This window comes from Sorex araneus, chromosome 4 (genome assembly GCF_027595985.1).
Source record: "Sorex araneus isolate mSorAra2 chromosome 4, mSorAra2.pri, whole genome shotgun sequence".
NCBI lineage: Eukaryota > Metazoa > Chordata > Mammalia > Eulipotyphla > Soricidae > Sorex > Sorex araneus.
The window spans coordinates 9,368,332-9,387,376 of NC_073305.1; the positions used below are offsets into that span (position 1 = coordinate 9,368,332).

Here is a 19,045-nt window from a genome sequence, read left to right on the forward strand (position 1 = left end):
AAGCGCTGGGGTGAAACATTTAAAGAGCAGAAAGGGGAAATCTGTCAACCAAGAACTCTGTATTGATCAAAACTATCCTTTAAAAAATGAAACTGGGGCTGGAGGGATAGTACGGTGAGGAGGATGCTTATCTTGCACGCCGCTAAGGTCCCCTGGGCACTGCCAGGAGTAATTACTAAATACAGATCCAGGAGGAATCCTAGAGCATTACTGGGTGTTACAAAAAAAAAGGAGGAGGAGGAGGAGGAGGAGGAGGAGGAGGAGGAGGAGGAGGAGGAGGAGGAGAAGAAGAAGAAGAAGAAGAAGAAGAAGAAGAAGAAGAAGAAGAAGAAGAAGAAGAAGAAGAAAAGAAGAAGAAGAGGAGGAGGAGGAGGAGGAGGAGGAGGAGGAGGAGGAGGAGGAAGAAGAAGAAGAAAGAAGAAGAAGAAGAAGAAGAAGAAGAAGAAGAAGAAGAAGAAGAAGAAGAAGAAGAAGAAGAAGAAGAAGAAGAAAAGAAGAAGAAGAGGAGGAGGAGGAGGAGGAGGAGGAGGAGGAGGAGGAAGAAGAAGAAGAAAGAAGAAGAAGAAGAAGAAGAAGAAGAAGAAGAAGAAGAAGAAGAAGAAGAAGAAGAAGAAGAAGAAGAAGAAGAAGAAGAAGAAGAAAACACCAAAAAACAAAACAAAAAAAAAACAGGGAAAAAAAGAGAATGAAGAGAAAAGAAAGCAATAAAGACTTTCCACATAAGCCAAGAGCCAAGGCTGAGGGAATTCACCATCGTATCCGCTAAAAGATCGCAATTCCACTCCGTGAAAAGTAAACTAAAGGGAGGGTCCTCGGTGCGGGCATGAAAGGGCGCTGCACATCAGCTCAAAGCCTTCCAGAGAAAAGAGGAGGCCGTGCAAATGATCCTGCAAACGGAGGCCGGAGATGTGGCCATGAGCTCAATTCCCGGCACTGTGTGGACCCCTGGGCACTCCCCAGTTGAACCCTGGGAGTCTCTGGGCGACCCAAACAGCACTGGGCCAGGAGCACTGCAGTGCCCGGCCGAGCACTCAACTATGAAACCTGTCTCACCAGACCAAGCCTCCCTAGCGGTGGCCCCAGGCCTCCCGAGCCCACCGGATGTGCCCCCCACCCCATTTCATACACATGTATGTGGCCAAGGGCACTAGATCTGTAGCCCTGTAGCACATGTAGTTCATGGATTTGCTTGAGTGGGCACCAGTAACGTCTCCATGGTGAGAGTTGTTACTGGTTTTGGCATATCGAATATGCCACGGGGAGCTTGCCAGGCTCTGCCGTGCGGGCGGGATTCTCTCGGTAGCTTACTGGGCTCTCTGAGAGGGGCGGAGGAATCGAACCCGGGTCGGCTGCATGCAAGGCAAACGCCCTACCCGCTGTGCTATTGCTCCAGCCGGCACTAGGTCAGTAAATATAAAAACCAGCCTGATTTGATTCTCAGTTTATAAAAACATTAGCTCAAAGGGCTGCAGCTGGAATTCCTTTCTGGTGCCACACGCTTCCCTGAGCTGGGATCAGTCCAAAGCAACAAACCAGGGGCCGCCCCCCCTCCCAGCACCGCTAAATAAACAAAAGATGATCTTCCTTCCTAGCCCTACTCTGATCTGGAAGTCAAGGGCATTAATGAAAAGGGCATAAAACAGAAATTGCAAATAGGTGTTAATGACATCCGTGTGTCAGGAAGGGCAAACTTCCTGACGGCAGCAATGTAGAGGAGGAAGAACTGAGCCCTAGAGTTGATCCAGATGCGTTTGCTCCCATCACAGTGCTCAAGAGTATTCATTCCCAGGGTGCCATGACTTGGTGCCACGAACCAACCACATGACAGAGCTGTGCTCTCCCCGTGCCCCCTGCCCACCCCCCACCCCCCGCTTCTGGAGAAGCGTAGAATGAGACATCAGCAGGGCCGGGCTCTTAGAAACTCTCCGAGACCTTCTCTGGCTTTTTCCTGGTTCCTGGTTGTGGCCATGAATCTCTGGGGTTTAAAGGAGAGAGAGAGTGAAAGGGAATGTGCCTGCCCCAGAGGTGGGGACGGGGGGTGGGGGGAGAGGGGCAAGGGGAGGGAGAGAGGGATACTGGGAACATTGGCGGTGGGGAATGGGCACTGGTGGAGGGATGGGCACTCGGGTATTCAATCATTGTATGACTGAAGAAACATAAGCATGAAAGTTTGTAAGTCTGTCACTATACCTCATGGTGATTCATTAAAAAATTAAAAATATAGGGGCTGGAGCGATAGCACAGCAGGGAGGGCGTTTGCCTTGCACGCGTCCGACCCAGGTTCCATTCCCAGCATCCCATATGGGGTTCTCTGAGCACTGCCAGGAGTAATTCCTGAGTGCAGAGCCAGGAGTAACCCCTGTGCATTGCCGGGTGTGACCCAAAAAGAAAAAAAAATTAAAAATATATATAAATTAAAAATAAATAAAGAACAGACCCTAATATGCCTTTCAATAAAACAAACAAACAAAAAGAATCTCCGGGTGAGACATGCAGCACCCCAGGGCCTCCTTCCACCCGTGTCCTCTCTCTCTAAGGGCGCCAGGCGTTGAATTAGGGCCCACCCTGATCTGACTCCCCGCAGTTAATTGACAGAAGACATCTGACGATCTCAGAGCCTGCACATTTTAAGGTGGGCATGTAAAAAAAAGCCCACCGTAGTGGCAAAATAGCGGGAGGGACGTCGGAGCTGCAGGCTCTGTGGCCCCAAAGAATTTCCCGGCATTTGTCACATGGATGAGGAGAGGTGGCGGGAGACACCGGAAGCACCCGGCTCTCCCGGCACCCGGAGCTAAGATCATGGCACGGCCTAGACTGGGCAGAGCAGTGAGGACTACGAGCCCGGGCAGTTTTAGAAAATAGAGTGGGGGGCTGGAGTGATAGCACAGCGGGTAGGGCATTTGCCTTGCACGCGGCCGACCCGGGTTCAAATCCCAGCATCCCATATGGTCCCCTGAGCACCGCCAGGAGTGATTCCTGAGTGCATGAGCCAGGAGTGACCCCTGTGCATCGCTGGGTGTGACCCAAAAAGCAAAAAGAAAATACAGAGTGGAAGGCGGGTGACCTCCCTTACAAGCAGAGCTGCCAGATGCTCCCAGAGCTGCCCTGAGATCAGCAGAGGAGAGATGAGGCGTCTCCACAGCAGGCGGCCAGGGGTGGCAGAGACCCACCGCTAAGCCTTGGGGAAGGAGCTGGGACCACAGTCACTGAACTCGGGCCCTGGGTCTGGTCACAGACCGGAGGGGAAGGCAAGGGTCCCTGTTTGGACTCATCTTTCCCACCCAGGGCAGCGATTTAAGGACCTCCAGTGCATCAGCCCCTCCCCACCACCTATGGATGGGGGGAGATGGGTGGGGGGGGGGCAAGGTGAGAAACAACAAATCATGAGCCACACTGCCCCCTATTGGGAGAACAAAATAAATGCCCAAAGGGTTAAATCTGGCGAGTGAAGGAGTAAGATCGAAAGTTCCTCAAAAACCAATCTTAAAGGACATGTCAAAAACAAGAGTTCCGGGCCAGAGCGATGGCACAGCGGGGAGGGCGTTTGCCTTGCATGCTGCCGACCTGGGTTCGATCCCCAGCATCCCATATGGTCCCCTGAGCACCGCCAGGAGTAATTGCTGAGTGCAGAGCCAGGATTTAACTCCGGAACATCGCTGGGTGGGACCCAAACAACAAAAACATCAAAACAAACAAACAAACAAAAAAACACAAGAGTTCCTTAAAAACCAACCTTCAAGACAAAGAAAAAAGAAGTTTAAAAGCTACTTCTGTGAATAAAATTCACATAATAAACCAGTGCCTTCTACATAATGTACAAAACATTATAAGAAAGAAAAGAAATGCGAGAGCAGAGAGGTTTATCACCAGAGACGTGAAGCTATAAAGAGATTCTAAGCCGAGATGATGTATATGAAAAATGCAATGAATAAAATGAAAATCTCCATGGACAGCAGAATAAACAGGTGCTACCGATTTGCAGTGGAAAAGCCGTGTAAAATTGAAAATCACACTCCAGTAAATTGCAGGCAGGAGACCAGAGTGTTATCTCTGGCATCAAATAAATAAATAAAACAAAAAACCCTCCAGGAATTATTCAGAGAATAGAGAAATAAGATTTACGAACAATGAGGAAACCCTTTGAGAACCATCAGGCTCCGTTAGAAGAAGGAAAGGAAGGAATGGGCATGCTAGAGGGAGAGAAAGAGCAAAGTGCCTGTGGGAAGGACAGAAGCTGGAAACTTCCCGAAGTTACGGACACGACTAAGCACAGGAAATCGGGACTGGAGCAATAGCACAGCGGGGAGGGCATTTGCCTTGCACGCAGCCAACCCGGGTTCGAATCCCAGCATCCTATATGGTCCCCCGAGCACCGCCAGGAATAATTCCTGAGTGCAGATCCAGGAGTAACCCCTGAGCATCGCCAGGTGTGACCCAAAAAGAAAAAAAAAAGAAAAAGAAACACAGGAAATCAGAATGTCAGTAGAACACCCACATTTTACGTGCAGAATGTGCAACAATGACACACGTCACTATTTCTATCATTAATTTTGTTATTATCTAAAAAGTATTTCGATTGGAGCCGGAGTGATAGCACAGCGGGTAGGGCGTTTGCCTTGCACGCAGCCGACCCGGGTTCAAATCCCAGCATCCCATATGGTCCCCTGAGCACAGCCAGGTGTAATTCCTGAGTGCAAAGCCAGGAGTACTACCCATGAGCATCGATGGGTGTGACCCTCCAAAAAAAAGTATTTCGATCTATTTTTACTGGGGCTGCCCCCAGCAGCGCTCGGGAGGCCGGTTAAAGCTCCGGGTAATGCCCAGCCTGGTGACTGTGGCCCAGTGGCGTGGTGCTTGGGCCTGGTGGTGGAGCACTGTCCAGCCCAGTGGGACTCAAGGGCCACCAGGGCCACACCCGGCAGTGCTGGGGGTGGGGTGCATGTGGAGCTGGCCGAGAACTCCGGACCTCACGCGTGCCAGGAATGGACTCTGCCACCTGAGCAACCCTCCCTGGCACCAAGGCACATCACCCCTGAGTTACCCAAAGCCAGTGCTGAATAGTACAGCCGTCAGGGTATGGAAACAACCCAGATGGCCGGTGAAAGATGAGTGGATGGAGAAGCCGGTGATACACACACACACACACACACACACACACACACACAGACGCACTCGCGCGCGCCCAACGGAATACATGCATAGCCGTTAGGGAGGGTAAGACCATGCAGGTTGTTGCAACGTGGATAAAACTGGGGGGTATCATGTTAAGTGAAATAAAAGGGACAGAGACCAGATCATCTCAATCATCTGTGGGATACAGAAACAAGGAAAGAAGGTGGGGAGATGAGAATGCATTGAACAATGGCAAGCCCTTAGCCGTGGATGACCAAGCCTTGGCGATCCACTTCTTACCAAGAGGTGAGGAAAGGGTGGATGGAACCAAGACCAGTCTAGAGTGACATTGGGGCAGGAGTGAAGGTGGTGACCATCACTTGGAACATAAACTTCAACACTATTGCAATCATCTTAATACACTATAATAAATTTTTTTTGATTCTAAGATAAAAAATATACTAAATGCTACTAGGGAAAAATATGTAACATGTAATGGTCTCCTGATTAGGCTACATCAAATTTTTCAGCAGAAACTCTGTAGGCTAGAAGAAAGTGGAATAATATATTTACAATTCCAAAAGATCTTTTCAAAAATTCCTAGCAACTGCACGATTAGCTAAAACAATCCTTGAGACTAACACCCAAGAATTGTAGAAATAAGTACTAGGAGGTTGACTCCATGGCTTGGAGGCTGGCCTCACATTCTGGGGAAAGGGCAACTCAGAGAAGGGATCACCAACTATAATGTAGTCGAAGGCCATGTGGGGGAAGGGAGTTGCGGGCTGAATGAGGGCTAGAGACTGAGCACAGTGGCCACTCAACACCTTTATTGCAAACCACAACAGCTAATTAGAGAGAGAGAACAGAAGGGAATGCCCTGCCACAGTGGCAGGGTGGGGTGGGGGGAGATGGGATCGGGGAGGGTGGGAGGGATGCTGGGTTTACTGGTGGTGGAGAATGGGCACTGGTGAAGGGATGGGTTCCCGAACTTTGTATGAGGGAAGCATAAGCACAAAAGTGTATAAATCTGTAAATGTGCCCTCACGGTGATTCACTAATTAAAAATAAATAAATTAATTAAAAAAATAAAATAAAATAGTCAGAAAAAAAAAAACAATCCTTGAGAAAAAGAAGATGGAAGGCATCACCTTCCCCAATTTCAAACTGTACTACAAAGCAGTAGTAATTAAAACAGCATGGTATTGGCATAGATACAGACTCACAGATCAATGGAAAAGAGTTGAATATACTGACAGGGACCCTCACATATATGATCATTTAATCCTTAATAAAGGAGCAAAAAATATGACGTGGTGCAAGGAAAGCCTCTTCAACAAGTAGTGCTGGGAAAACTGAACAGCTACATGCAAAAAAGAGAGAGAGAGAGAGAAAGAAAGAAAGAAAGAAAGAAAGAAAGAAAGAAAGAAAGAAAGAAAGAAAGAGAGAGAGAGAGAGAGAGAGAGAGAGAGAAAGAAAGAAAGAAAGAAAGAAAGAAAGAAAGAAAGAAAGAAAGAAAGAAAGAAAGAAAGAAAGAAAGAAAGAAAGAAAGAGAAAGAGAGAAAGAGAAACAGAAAGAAAGAGAGAGAGAGGGAGGGAGGGAGGGAGGAAGGAAGGAAGGAAGCAAGGAAGGAAGGAAGGAAGGAAGGAAGGAAGGAAGGAAGGAAATAAGGAAAAAAGGAAATAAGGAAGGAAGGAAGAAAAGAACTCAGACCTCTGTCTAATGCCAGGTACAAAAGCCAGATCAAAATGGATTAAAGACCCCAGTATCAGATCTGAATCCACAAGGTCACTGTCACTGTCATCCCGTTGCTCATCGATTTGTTCGAGCAGGTACCAGTAATGTCTCTCATTGAGAGACTTATTGTTACTGTTTTTGGCATATCCTAATACTCACAGGTAGCTTGCCAGGCTCTGCTGCTCGGGCTCGATACTCTCGGTAGCTTGTCAGGCTCTCTGAGAGGGGCAGAGGAATCGAACTCGGGTTGGCCGAGTGAAAGGCGAATGCCCAACCACTGTGCTATCGCTGCAGCCCATAAGGTACATGGAGGAAAAGGTAAGCAGAACCCTCCGTGACACTGAAGCTAAAGGCATCTTTAAAGATGATACACCATTGACCAAGCAAGTGAAAGCAAAGATAAACAAATCGGACTACATTAAACTAAGAAGCTTCTGCACCTCAGAGGGAACAATGACAAACATACAGGGACAGCCGCGGGAGGGAAAAACTATTTACCCATCAGATAAGTGCTTAATATCCCAAATATATAAGGCACTGGTAAAACTTTACAAGAAAAAAACCTCCACCCCCATCAAAAAATGGGGAGATGAAATTAACAGAAACTGCCTCAAAAAAGAAATACAAATGGCCAAAAGGCATATTAAAAAATACTCCACATCACTAATCATCAGGCATACGCAAATCAAAACAACAATAAGATATCATCTCACACCACAGAGACTGGCACACATCCGAAAGAATAAGAACCAGCAATGCCCACACAGATGCGGGGAGGAAGGGACTCTCACTCACTGTTGGTGGGAATGCCGACCAGTTCAGCCTTTTTTGGAAAACAATGTGGCATTCCTCAAAACAATAGAAATAACCCAGGAAAACCACTTCTGGGAGTATACCCCAGAGTGCAGAACCACACAGCAGAAATGACATCTGCTTTTATATGTTCATTGCAGCACTGTTCACAATAGCCAGAACCTTGAAACCACCTGAGTGCCCTAGAACAGGTGACTGGTTAAAGGAACTATGGTGCATCTACACAATGGAATACTATACAACTGTTAGAAGAGATGAAGCCATGAAATTCGCTTATAAATGGATAGACACGGAGAGTATCATGCTGAGTGAAATAAATCAGAAGGGGAGGGACAGACATAGAATAACTGCACTCATTTGTGGGACATAAAAAAACATAGTATGAGACTAACACCCAAAGACAGTAGAAACAAGGGCCAGAAGGATTGGCCTGTGTTCGGAAAGCTGCCTCAAGGTCTGGGGGAGAGGGCAGTTGGGATAGAGAAGGGACTATTATGACAATGATGGTTGGGAGGGATCGCTCGGGATGGGAGATGTTTGCTGAGAGAGGGCAAAGCACCAGACATGACGGCCCCTCAGTGTCTGTATGGCAAACCATCATGCCCAAAAGGAGAGAGAGAAGGAAAAAAGTGTCTTCCATAGAGGCAGGCTGAGGGGAAGGGGGAGGTGGTGGAGGGACGGATACTGGGGCCTTTGGTGGTGGGGATGTACACCAGTGGAGGGACCAGTGTTGGAACATCGTACGACTGCAACCTGATCATGAAAGCTGTATCACGAAAGCTGTGTTGTCAACTGTATCTCACGGTGATATTTTGAATCACAGTGATTCAAAAAACATTTTTTTAAAAGTTCTAGCAAGGAATATACTATACCTTGCAAAACTGTCATTCAAATATAATGGCAGAATAAAGGTTTCCCTGATTAAAAAAAAAAAAAAGTTAATAGGATCTGGGAGCTTGCTCGGAGGTTCACGCGGGGAGTGCAGCTGCTCTACACACACCTCGGCACCTTGGCGTTGCCGCTGCTTCGTGGCGACCGTGAGGTTTGAATCTGCCTGTATCTAAGATGGTCTTTGGTGCCGATATCGACTCATCTTTATACGAGACACATTCGGTCCTGTTCCCCTGCTGGGTACTAAGGGTCACGGCAGGTCAATGAGGTGGACATGATGGGCAGGTGACAGAACCATGCAACCCAGGAAGCTGGCGCTCAGGAACGCTGTCCCAAGTGCTCAGGCACATGTGTGCGCACGTGGTGTGTGTGTGTGTGTGTGTGCGCGCGCGCGGGCATTGAGAGTGTTTCTGAAACTGCTCTCTGTTCCTTCTCTGGGAAGATTCTCCCCCTGAGAAAAATGCGTGTGCTAATATATTAAGGCCCTTGGGTGTTCAAAGTCTGTCCTGGACAGACAAGCAGAGCGAAGCCCTTGACCAAAGGCTGCTGTTGTTCTCCTCCTGATGATTCCGGGTTCTGGGCAGTAACTATGGTATGTGGACAGTCTGGGGGCTCAGATTACGAGAGGTTGAGATAATCGCCGAGGAAAGCCATCCAGAGAAAAAAGGCAGATAGAAATCCATGGGAAAAATGTAAAGCAACGGGAAGACAGGACAATTCAATGGCAGTAACTTAGCCCCAACTACCAAAAATCACCGTATGCGAACAGTCTGAACACACTGAGGGAGAGACAGTGAGGGTGTGGATAAGGAGGCAGGAGACTTTTTATTATAGGGCTGATGGCCTGAAGGTCTTGGGGGGGGGGGGGTCTGAGCAGGGGAAAGCACAGACGTCCCATGGTAGCCCACCCCACTCTACACTGCGCACGTCAGAGACTTTGATGGGATATTAGGACAAGCGCATGTTCAGAGTAAGGGGCTGAAGGCATTTAAGGTTCACACCCACTAAGGGCAGCAAATGAGACGAGGAGAAAGAGGCCGTGGAACATATACTCAACGGGACACTCCACTCAGCTGTCATAAAAAAACGAAGGCACGCCTTCTGCGAGACAGTTTGCACAGAACTGTCATGCTAAGCAAAACTGGTCAGCAGTGAAATACAATTACTGCGTTCACGCAGACGCGGAACATCCATGTCCAAAGGAAGTGAATAAATGATGCACAACAAAAATAACTCTCAAGGGCTGGAGCAGCAGCACACGGGGAGGGCACTTTCCCTGCAGGAGGCTGACCCAGGCGGGGTCAATCCCCGGCATCCCATACGGTCCCCTTAGAAACCCGGGGAGTGGTCCCTGAGCACAGGAGCAAGCCCTGAACACCGCTGGGAATAGCCCCCCAATAAACAAACAACCAAAACGACTCTCAAGACACTGAAAACTCTGGTGGTCAGAGAGAAAGGGGACACGGCCTGGGCACGGGCTCCCCTGGACGGTGTGAGGGAACTGGGCCCCCGGCCGTGTGTGCAGTGAAACTCACACACAGAGAAGTGGGAAGCTGCGTCCCCCAAATCTGCAAGACTGCCAACCAGTCATTCAACACAACAGGGTCGGGAGGGGGGGGGGGAAACGGGGAAAGAAATCCGACAGCCGCAGGGCACTCTGGGCTCCGGACACAGCATCGCATCAAGACTGTGGAGAGGCCGAAAGAGATGAGGTCACCGTGCAGGGTCACCCAGAGTTAGACCCAGGACCTTGGGGCCCCCCAAGAGGAAATGCACAGTGGTCAGGGCGTGACAGCAGTGGGTGCGAGGGGAGCAATCCAGGATTGATGGGGGTGGGGGTCCCCATGGGGAGCACCTCTGGCTTCTTCGCAGGGGAGGAGGGGAAAGCAGAGATGCCCGACGGTGACACCCTGGCCCACGCTGGCTCCAGGGCAGTGACCGCGACACACACAGCAGCTCAGAGAGCCGGACCCCTCACAGGCGGCGGGGGGCGGGGGGAGTCAGCCGAGGGGTGAGGGGAGCCCCCGAACACAGCGGCGGCGGCTGTCCTGGAAGGAGCTGGCTGTGTTCGAGCCGAGAGTGATGAATGGATTCATTTATGGTCCGAGAAACAATAGGACCCTTTTGACAGGCGCTTAAATTCTCCATCCCCGGCTCGGCGGAGGGGCGGCCGGCGGAAGCGAGGCCCAGGCCGCTCAGAACCCCTCCGGGCGAGGCGGTTTTATGAGGACAGTGAGGTCCCCTGTCACCTCAATCCTGAGCGGGGGGCAGGGGCGGGGCGAATGGTGCTGGAGAAGGTGCCCAGGGCAGGGGCAGCAGCCCCGGACCTCGGCCTGACTGCCCCCAGGCCCTCTGAGACCGTCTCTGCAGTAGCGCTGGGCCCGCCCTTCGCGGCCTCAGCCTCTCCCGGTCAATTCAGTTTGGGGTCTGGGGTCTAAAGCAGTTCCCCAGAAACACTGTTTAGCGCGGAGCACCGAGACCTCTGTCTCTCCGACCGACCTCGTTTCCTTCCTGGGGGGGGTCCTGTCCTTCCCGTTTGCCCCTCAATCTCACGCCGCCCGTTGCTGTGATTTCACCTGTGACCCCCTTGGAACATTCTGGGGGTGCACGGGGAAGGGGGGGCCACTGGCTGAGAAACGCTGCTGTGGGGTGTCGCGAAGAGGGTGACAGACCCCCCCCCCGAGGGAGCACGGGATGAGGCTCGCCGAGCCCCTCCTTGCCGCCAGGCCCAACTCCTTTATCCCAGCAGAGAAGAAAACAGTCGGCTTGGAGAGGCTCCTTCTGAGGGAGACACAGGGAATCCACCCGACGCCCTGACGTGGGATCACTGGGTCCTGAGCACTCTGTGTCTGGGATCACTGGGTCCTGAGCACTCTGTGTCTGGGATCACTGGGTCCTGAGCACTCTGTCGCAGGCTGACAGACCTGTGGCCCATTAGTATCTCATCTAGCCCGTTAGTTACTGGCGGCGCCTAGGAATCAGCTCGCAGAACGAACGCAGAACCAGGCTTTTCCTAAGTCGCGGCTGCGGGACTCCGGGCCCCCAGCCTGGCCCGAGCACTGAGATGCGTCACGTGCCCGTGTCCGAGGCCTTGGTCTGGGAAGAGGCTCTAGGGCGTCACCAGAGTCTCAGGGAGAAAACGTGTCCTTCCGTGCCCCCCCCATCCCACCCCAGCCTCCAATCTGCTCGAGAATTTCAGGGAGAAGGGCTGGAGCGATAGCACAGCGGGGAGGGCGTTTGCCTTGCCCGAGGCCGACCCGGGTTCGATTCCCAGCATCCCATATGGTTCCCCTGAGCACGGCCAGTGGTAATTCCTGAGTGCAGAGCCAGGAGTGACCCCTGAGCATCGCCGGGTGTGACCCAAAAAGCAAAAAAAAAAAAAAAAAAAAAAAGAATTTCAGGGAGAGAAGGACAAAGCCCCTACCGGGCAGCGGACCCCTCGTCTAGCTGGGAAGGAACTTTCCGGGGGTCTCAACCTCTTCTCTCCTGGGAGAGCCACCAGACGGCATGGGTCGGTCACCCATAGACCGCCAGATCTAGAACGTTCTTGTGGATCCCGACCAAACTGGGAAGGAAGCTTGACCCTGGGGACTTCCTCTTCTGCCGCGCCCCCCCCCCGCCAAGCACGCCCCCCCCATGAGTCTGCCCTGAGCCACGCCTCGCCGGTCACTGACTCAGATGGTCTGGGGGCTGCCCTGCTGGGCACGGGGCCAAGGATACTACACGAAGGAGGACCCGTCGTAGAGGGTGTAGTGGAACTTGAGGGCCTTCCTGGGGACCTTGTGCTCCTGGGGGTGCTGGCTAACGTTAGCGTGGTGGGCGTGGGCGGATGGCGGGTGGGGGGTGGGGGCGGGGCTCTGAGCAACCCCATAGGGCTGGTGGTGGGAGCTCGGGGCCTGGGTGTCCCCGCCCTTGGGGGTCGCCACTGGCTGCGCGGGCATCTTGGCCCTGTAGTTGCGTAAGATCATGGGGTAGGAGAGATTCCTCGCTTTCCACGAGGCCCTTTCAGCTTCTCTGCAGGGAAGGAGACCAGCGTAACTCCTTGGTTCTCGTCCTCCAGGGGGGCCTCTGGCCTCTCCCCCCAGCGCTCCCAGCCCATCTCCCTGTGCCTGCCCCCCGCCCCCTCATCTTTGGGGGCAGTAACTTCCGGGACAAGTGAGGGGACACACTCCCCTCCGAGCTGGCCCCGGCCCGCTCCCCCTGGAACATCTAGGTGGGGACCCCCAGGGGAAGCAGTGCAGAGGAGGGTCTTGGGGGGTGGGCGTGGCCCCAGGTGACCCCTACGGAGGAGGGCTTCCATCCCCAATGTCCCAGGAAGGGCAAACTGGGGGGCGTCCCTCTCCCCCTCTTCTACTGCAGTAGGACCCCCATGAGCTCTGGGCCTTGGGACGTGACACCAGCAAGGACACGTGGTGACACATCTCGTCCCCCTCCCACATCAACGGAGAAGTTTGTGTGGACGTGCCACTCGTTAAAACACAAACATCCGGGCATTTTTGGGCTGTCAGGCTGTCACGCCAAGGGGTCTCTCCAGTGAGGAGGCAGAGAGCACTGGACTCGGGCTGCCTCCGTGTCCTCATCTCTGAGGGGGGCGCCACCGCCCACCAGGCTCAGAAGGTCTTGACCAGGACAGAAGGGGGCCGTGAGGCAGGGATCCTGTCACTACTGGGGTCTCTTCACAATGTCCCCCCTTCATGGGCAGCCAGGCTGGCCTGCACCTCCAGTGCCCCCGGGCCCGGGCCCCGGGCCTCCGTGGGGCTCACATATGACGACACATCGCCTGCAGCTTCTCCCGGGCCTCGGGGCAGGGGTCATTGCTTTCCATGATGTCGGGAGACGTCTGTCCTCGGTGGGGTGATGATGAGCTGATTTCTTCTAAATATTTTGATTTGGCTGCTGTCGGGGATGAAGGAGACAGGGAGGAGCTAGGATGAGGGTCCCCTGACCTCTCTCACTGGGGGTGAGGGGAGAGTCGAGGGAATCGGGGGACGTTCTTTCTGCTTCTGGGACAGGAAGGCCCCGCAGCTCACCCGGAAGATGGAACATCACCCCCCTACTCGGTGGGGACTCGGGCAGGGCTATGAAATGGACCATGGGTGGCCGAGGGCGGGGGGGCGGGCGCTAGGCAGGGGGACCCGGAACACAGAAGTACCTCCCCGCCCCCAGCTTCTTGCTCCCAGCCTGCCTAAGGGATTGGGGGGGGGGGCGCTGGGCCAGACCACCCACGTTATCTGGTCTCAGGCCCGGAGATACACAGCAAGATCAGGTCCCCCCGCTCCTGCCTCCTGCAGCCCCCTCCCACCCTGTTTTATTGTGACAAAACCCACAAAGCAAAATCAACCATCTCGGGGCTGGAGCGATAGCACAGCGGGGAGGGCGTTTGCCTTGCACGCGGCCGACCCAGGTTCGATCCCCAGCATCCCAGAGGGTCCCCTGAGCACCGCCAGGAGTAATTCCTGAGTGCAGAGCCAGGAGGAACCCCTGAGCATCGCCGGGTGTGACCCAAAAAACAACAACAACAACAAAAAATCGACCATCTCTGCCCATGTTAAGCGTCCAGCTCAGAGTATCAAATACATCCACGCTGGTGGATGCCATGACACCGTCCAGCCCACAAGCCCTCTGTCCCTCGAGACTGCAGCTCTGTGGCCCCTGTAAAGGAAGTCCCCTCTCAGCGTCCCCAAGGCACCCCAACCACCCTTTCCCGTCTCGCTCTGATTTTGACGGCGTTATGCAAACCCATGTCAGTGAAGCTGTGCCATGTCTGTCCTGTGTGACTCGCTTGCTGTTTCGCTTGGGTATTATGTGCCCTAAGTTCACGCCCACGGTAAAATATTCTAGAATATTCCACCGTGTAGACGACATTTTCTTCATTCATTCAGCTACGTTTCAGTGACTGTGAGTAATGTGACGAGTCTAGTTACACGAATATTTCTGTGAGATCCAGCCTGCCCTGAGTGGGACCATACAGCAACTCCCATTTCAACTGTCTGAGGAACCTTCCAGAGTTTCCCACAAGGTACAATTTTACATTCTTGGGAGCAAGCAGGGAACACGGGTTCCAGTAAGAGCTCAACACTCCGCCCCATACTGGTCGTGGGCTGCTGATTTCTTGGGGTTGTTTTCGGCACTGGAGGTGAGGGGGTTTTGATTTCCAGTTCCCTGATGATCCGTGATATTGAGCAGTTTTGTGTGTGTGTTCGTCTATTTGTTTATCTTCTTTGGGAAAAGAAAGTCGATTCAAGTCCTTTGCCATGTGTGAAACGGTTGGTTTTTGTGGTTGCATTTCAGAAGCTGTCTATAGTTCCTGGATATGAATCCTAATTAGATACATAGAACTCATGACTATTTTTTCCCCATTTTGCAGGTTGCTTTTTCCTCTTAGTACAGTGTCTTTGGGTATATATTTAAAAAATAACATCTCCATAATTCTTTTTGTTTTGTTTTGTTATCATTTCCTTTGGCATCATGTCTACGGCAGCTGTGCCAGATTCAATCAAGCTTTTGTCCTGTTTTTTTTTTTTCTACAATTTTTCTTATTTAGGTCTTAGATTTAGGTGCTTCCTCTTCCACCCAGATCCCCCATTTTCCAGTAGCTAGGCGGTCACATGAGAGACTATAAAACCAAGCTCCTGGAAGAGAGCGACTCAGAGTCTCTTGCCCCCGCACCTGGCTGTCTTCACGGGAGCCCCTCGGAGGGGGTGGGTTGAGTTTCCTTCCCCACCCCAAGCAGAACCCCTGGCAGCTGAAGACCTCTGGAATCCAGCCACAGCCATGCTCAAGGCCCCTCTCCACACGTTCAGACAAGCCTCACGCATGAAGGAACCAGCAGAGTAACCCAGGTGTGCAGGACCCGGGGCTGAGATCTCCAAGCCTGCTCGGACTGAGACTGGGACTCTTTTGCCCAGATCCCCCATTTTCCAGTAGTTAGGCGGTCACACCCAGAAACTTCCCCCAGCGCCGTGTAATTCCATCAATGGCCAACATCCAAGGACTATAAAACCAAGCTCCCAGAAGCATGCGGCCACAAAGCCTAGTTCTCACTCTCAGAGAACCTGGCAAGCTACCGAATGTTTCCTGCCCGCATGGGAGAGCCTGGCAAGCTCCCCGTGGCGTATTCATATGCCCAAACCAGTAACAATGCTGGGTCTCATTCCCCTGATCCTGAAAGAGCCTCCAATGTGGCACCGTTGAGAAGGACAAGTAAAGAGAGGCTGCTAAAATCTCAGGGCTAGGTGGAATGGAGATGTTACTGAGACCACTTGAGAAAATCAACGATCAATGATGATGATGATGATGATGATGATGATGATGATGATGATGATGATGATGATTTAGGTGCTTGATTCCCTTTATTTTTTTGTTTGTGGAGCTAGTCAGTGTTCAGCTTCAATTTCCTGCACGTGGGTCTCCAGGCCTTTCCAGCACACTGGTTTAAAGGACTGTCTCCAACAGTGAGTCCTGAGCCCTCTCCCTGCACAGCCGGCACCTGCCAGCTCATTGCTGGAGTTCTCCACTCCCTCCCGCAGGCTGGCATGCCAGACTTCATGCCAACACCACACCGATTTATTGGCAGTATTTCCACATGCCAATACTGCAGCCTTGGGGTCGCTTTGAAATCGGGAGTCCCGAGTCCTCAGTTATTAGTTCTTTCACCAGATTGCTTCAGCTACTTAGGGCTGTCGTAGGTTTCCTTAGGAGTCTGAGTACTAATTGATCTATTTTCTGCAAAACAAATCATCGAAATTTTGACAGGCATTGCACTGAATCTTAGATTATGTAGTATTGACATTTTAACAAGATTTAACACTTCAGTCTTCCGATATAAGAACATGGGGGGAGGGAGAGAGAGAGAGAGAGAGACAGAGAGAGACAGAGAGAGAGAAGAAAAGTGCCTGTCATAGTCAGGTGGGGGGGGAACTGTGATCATTGGTAGTGGAAAAAGTACACTGGTGGAGGGACAGGTATTGGAACATTATATGACTGAATTCCAATCATGAACAACTTTGTTGTATCACTGTGACTCAATTAAAATAAATAAATAAATAAATAAATAAATGGGGAGTGGGAAGAGCATGAGGTGTGCTTCCATTTACTTATTTTTTAATTTCTTTCAGCAATGTCTTGTGAATTTTCTTTTTTTTTTTTTGCTTTTTGGGTCACACCCGGCGATGCACAGGGGTTGCTCCTGGCTCTGCACTCAGGAATTACCCCTGGCGGTGCTCAGGGGACCATATGGGATGCTGGGAATCGAACCCGGGTCGGCTGCGTGCAAGGCAAATGCCCTACCCGCTGTGCTATTGCTCCAGCCCCGTGAATTTTCTTGTACAAGTCTTTCACCTGCTTGGATTAGGTCATTTCTAACTATTGTATTGTTGCTGCTGTTATTTAAATGGAATTGGGTCGTTTTATTTCCAGGTTCTTGGTCGCTCATGTATAGACACTACGATGGAGTTTCGCATATTGACTTTTATCCGACTACTCTGATGAATTCGTGGACCAGTGACAGTGGTTTCTCATAGGATAGTGAAGGTTTTACACACCAAGCAGGTCTCACACACTCACAAACAGGAGAGCCTTCATCCTTTCTTTTTTTTTTTTTCTTTTTGGGTCACACCCAGCGATGCTCAGGGGTTCCTCCTGGCTTTACACTCAGGAATTACTCCTGGCGGTGCTTGGGAGACCATATGGGATGCCGGGATCGAACCCGGGTCGGCCGCGTGCAAGGCAAACGCCCTACCTGCTGTGCTATCGCTCCGGCCCCGCCTTCATCCTTTCTAACTCGATACCTATTCTCTCCTGCCGTCTGCGGCTCCGGGCACGGCTCTGCCACTATGTTGTAGAGCCGCAGTGAAAGCAGGCGCCGTTCGTTGCTTTCTTCCTGACCCCGAGAGGCAAAGCTGTCATTCTTTCACCACCGAGTGGGACTTCTGCTGTGGATTTTTAAGTACATGTATATGGTTTAGTACGTGGAGGTGGTTTCCTCCTATTCGTTGTTACTGAGTTTTCAGAATGCCAGGGTGTTGAATTTTGGCAAGAGGTCTTTCCCTGCACCAATTGAAATGATCATGAGGTTTGTTTTCCCTTCTTTGTCCTTCAGTCTGGTTACACTGGTGATGTTGTATAGACGAAGTGTCTTTGCGTTGCAGGAATAGCCTCAGGGGGCTGTGCTGCAGCATCCGAGAGTGGGCTCTGAATTCCCTTTGCTGGTCTTCTGGGGAGGAGTCTGACATCAATAGTCACAAGGGGCATTGGTCTAGAGTTTTCTTGTAAAGCCTTTGTCTGGTTCTGAGAGCGGTAGATGCTGGCCGCACGGAATGAGTTGAGAGGTCTACTTCCCTTTTTAGGGGGGGACTTGTGTCAACCACACTGGCTCTTCATTAAATGTCTGGGAGAATTCACCATTCAAATCATCACTTCCAGGATTTTCTTTTCTTAATTTTAATTTTTTTGTTTTTTGGACACACCCAGTAATGCTCAGGGGTTATTCCTGGCTTGCACTCGGGAATGACTCCTGACAGTGCTCAATAGGACATATGGGGTATTGGGGACCAAACTCGGGTCAGCCACATGCAAGTATACCCTACCTGCTGCACTATCTCACACCCGGCGATGCACAGAGATTACTCCTGGCTCATGTGCTCAGGAATTACTCCTGGCTATGCTTGGGAGACCATATGGGATGCTGGAATCGAACCCGGGTCAGCCACGTGCAAGGCAAACGCCCTACCTGCTGTGCTATTGCTCCAGCCCCATGGACCTCCTTTTTAACTTAGAAATTATAATTCAACACGCTTCCCCCCTCGGGTCTACTCAAGCTTTCCACTTCCAGTCCAGTTTTGTATATTGTGCATTTCTGAGAATTTGTCACTTGATGTAATTTATCCAATGTGTTGGCGTACAATTCACAGCCTTTTCTTGTTATTCTTGTGTTCCTGTAATAGCTGTAGCAGTGCCCTCACTTCTCATTCTGATTTTAGCCAGAATTTGAGTCCTCTCATTCCCTTTTTTACAATAGCTAAGGTGTGTCAATTTTGTTGATCTCTGGATTTTATTTTCTATTTGGTCTTTCTACTCTCTATTTCCAATCTTTAACTTTGATTATTCCCTTCTTTCTCTATTTAACCTGTCTTCCTTTTCCTAGGTCCTTGGGTTGTGAGGTTAGGGTTGTTTATTTTTTTAACATCACTCAAATGATAAGCATTTATAGTCATCAATTTTCTCTGTGGCAGGAAATAGACACTTTCACTACATCCCATAATTCTGGCATCTAAAAGGGTTCTTCCAACACTAGGGGTGGGGTCGAGAATCTCTGTTAGACGGGTGGAGTGGCACCACAAGGATTAAGAATTTCAACGCTAGTGGCTGGAGCAATAGCACAGCAGGTAGAGTGTTTGCCTTGCACGAGGCCGACCCGGGTTCGATTCCCAGCATCCCATATGGTCCCCTGAGCATCGCCAGGGGTGATTCCTGAGTGCAGAGCCAGGAGTA

At 51.1% G+C, this 19,045-nt stretch overlaps 1 protein-coding gene across 1 annotated transcript in view; it reads right to left on the bottom strand.

The window, feature by feature from the left end:
* The window catches only part of C4H3orf20 (chromosome 4 C3orf20 homolog), a 60,500-nt gene that overhangs the window by 28,168 nt on the left and 13,287 nt on the right, over positions 1-19,045 (bottom strand). Inside the window, exons 4-5 of the mRNA XM_055134998.1 lie at positions 13,318-13,447; positions 12,275-12,568 (exon numbers count right to left, since the gene is read on the bottom strand). Of these exons, the coding sequence (XP_054990973.1) occupies positions 12,275-12,568; positions 13,318-13,447 (424 nt within the window). The remainder of the gene's footprint in view (positions 1-12,274; positions 12,569-13,317; positions 13,448-19,045) is intronic.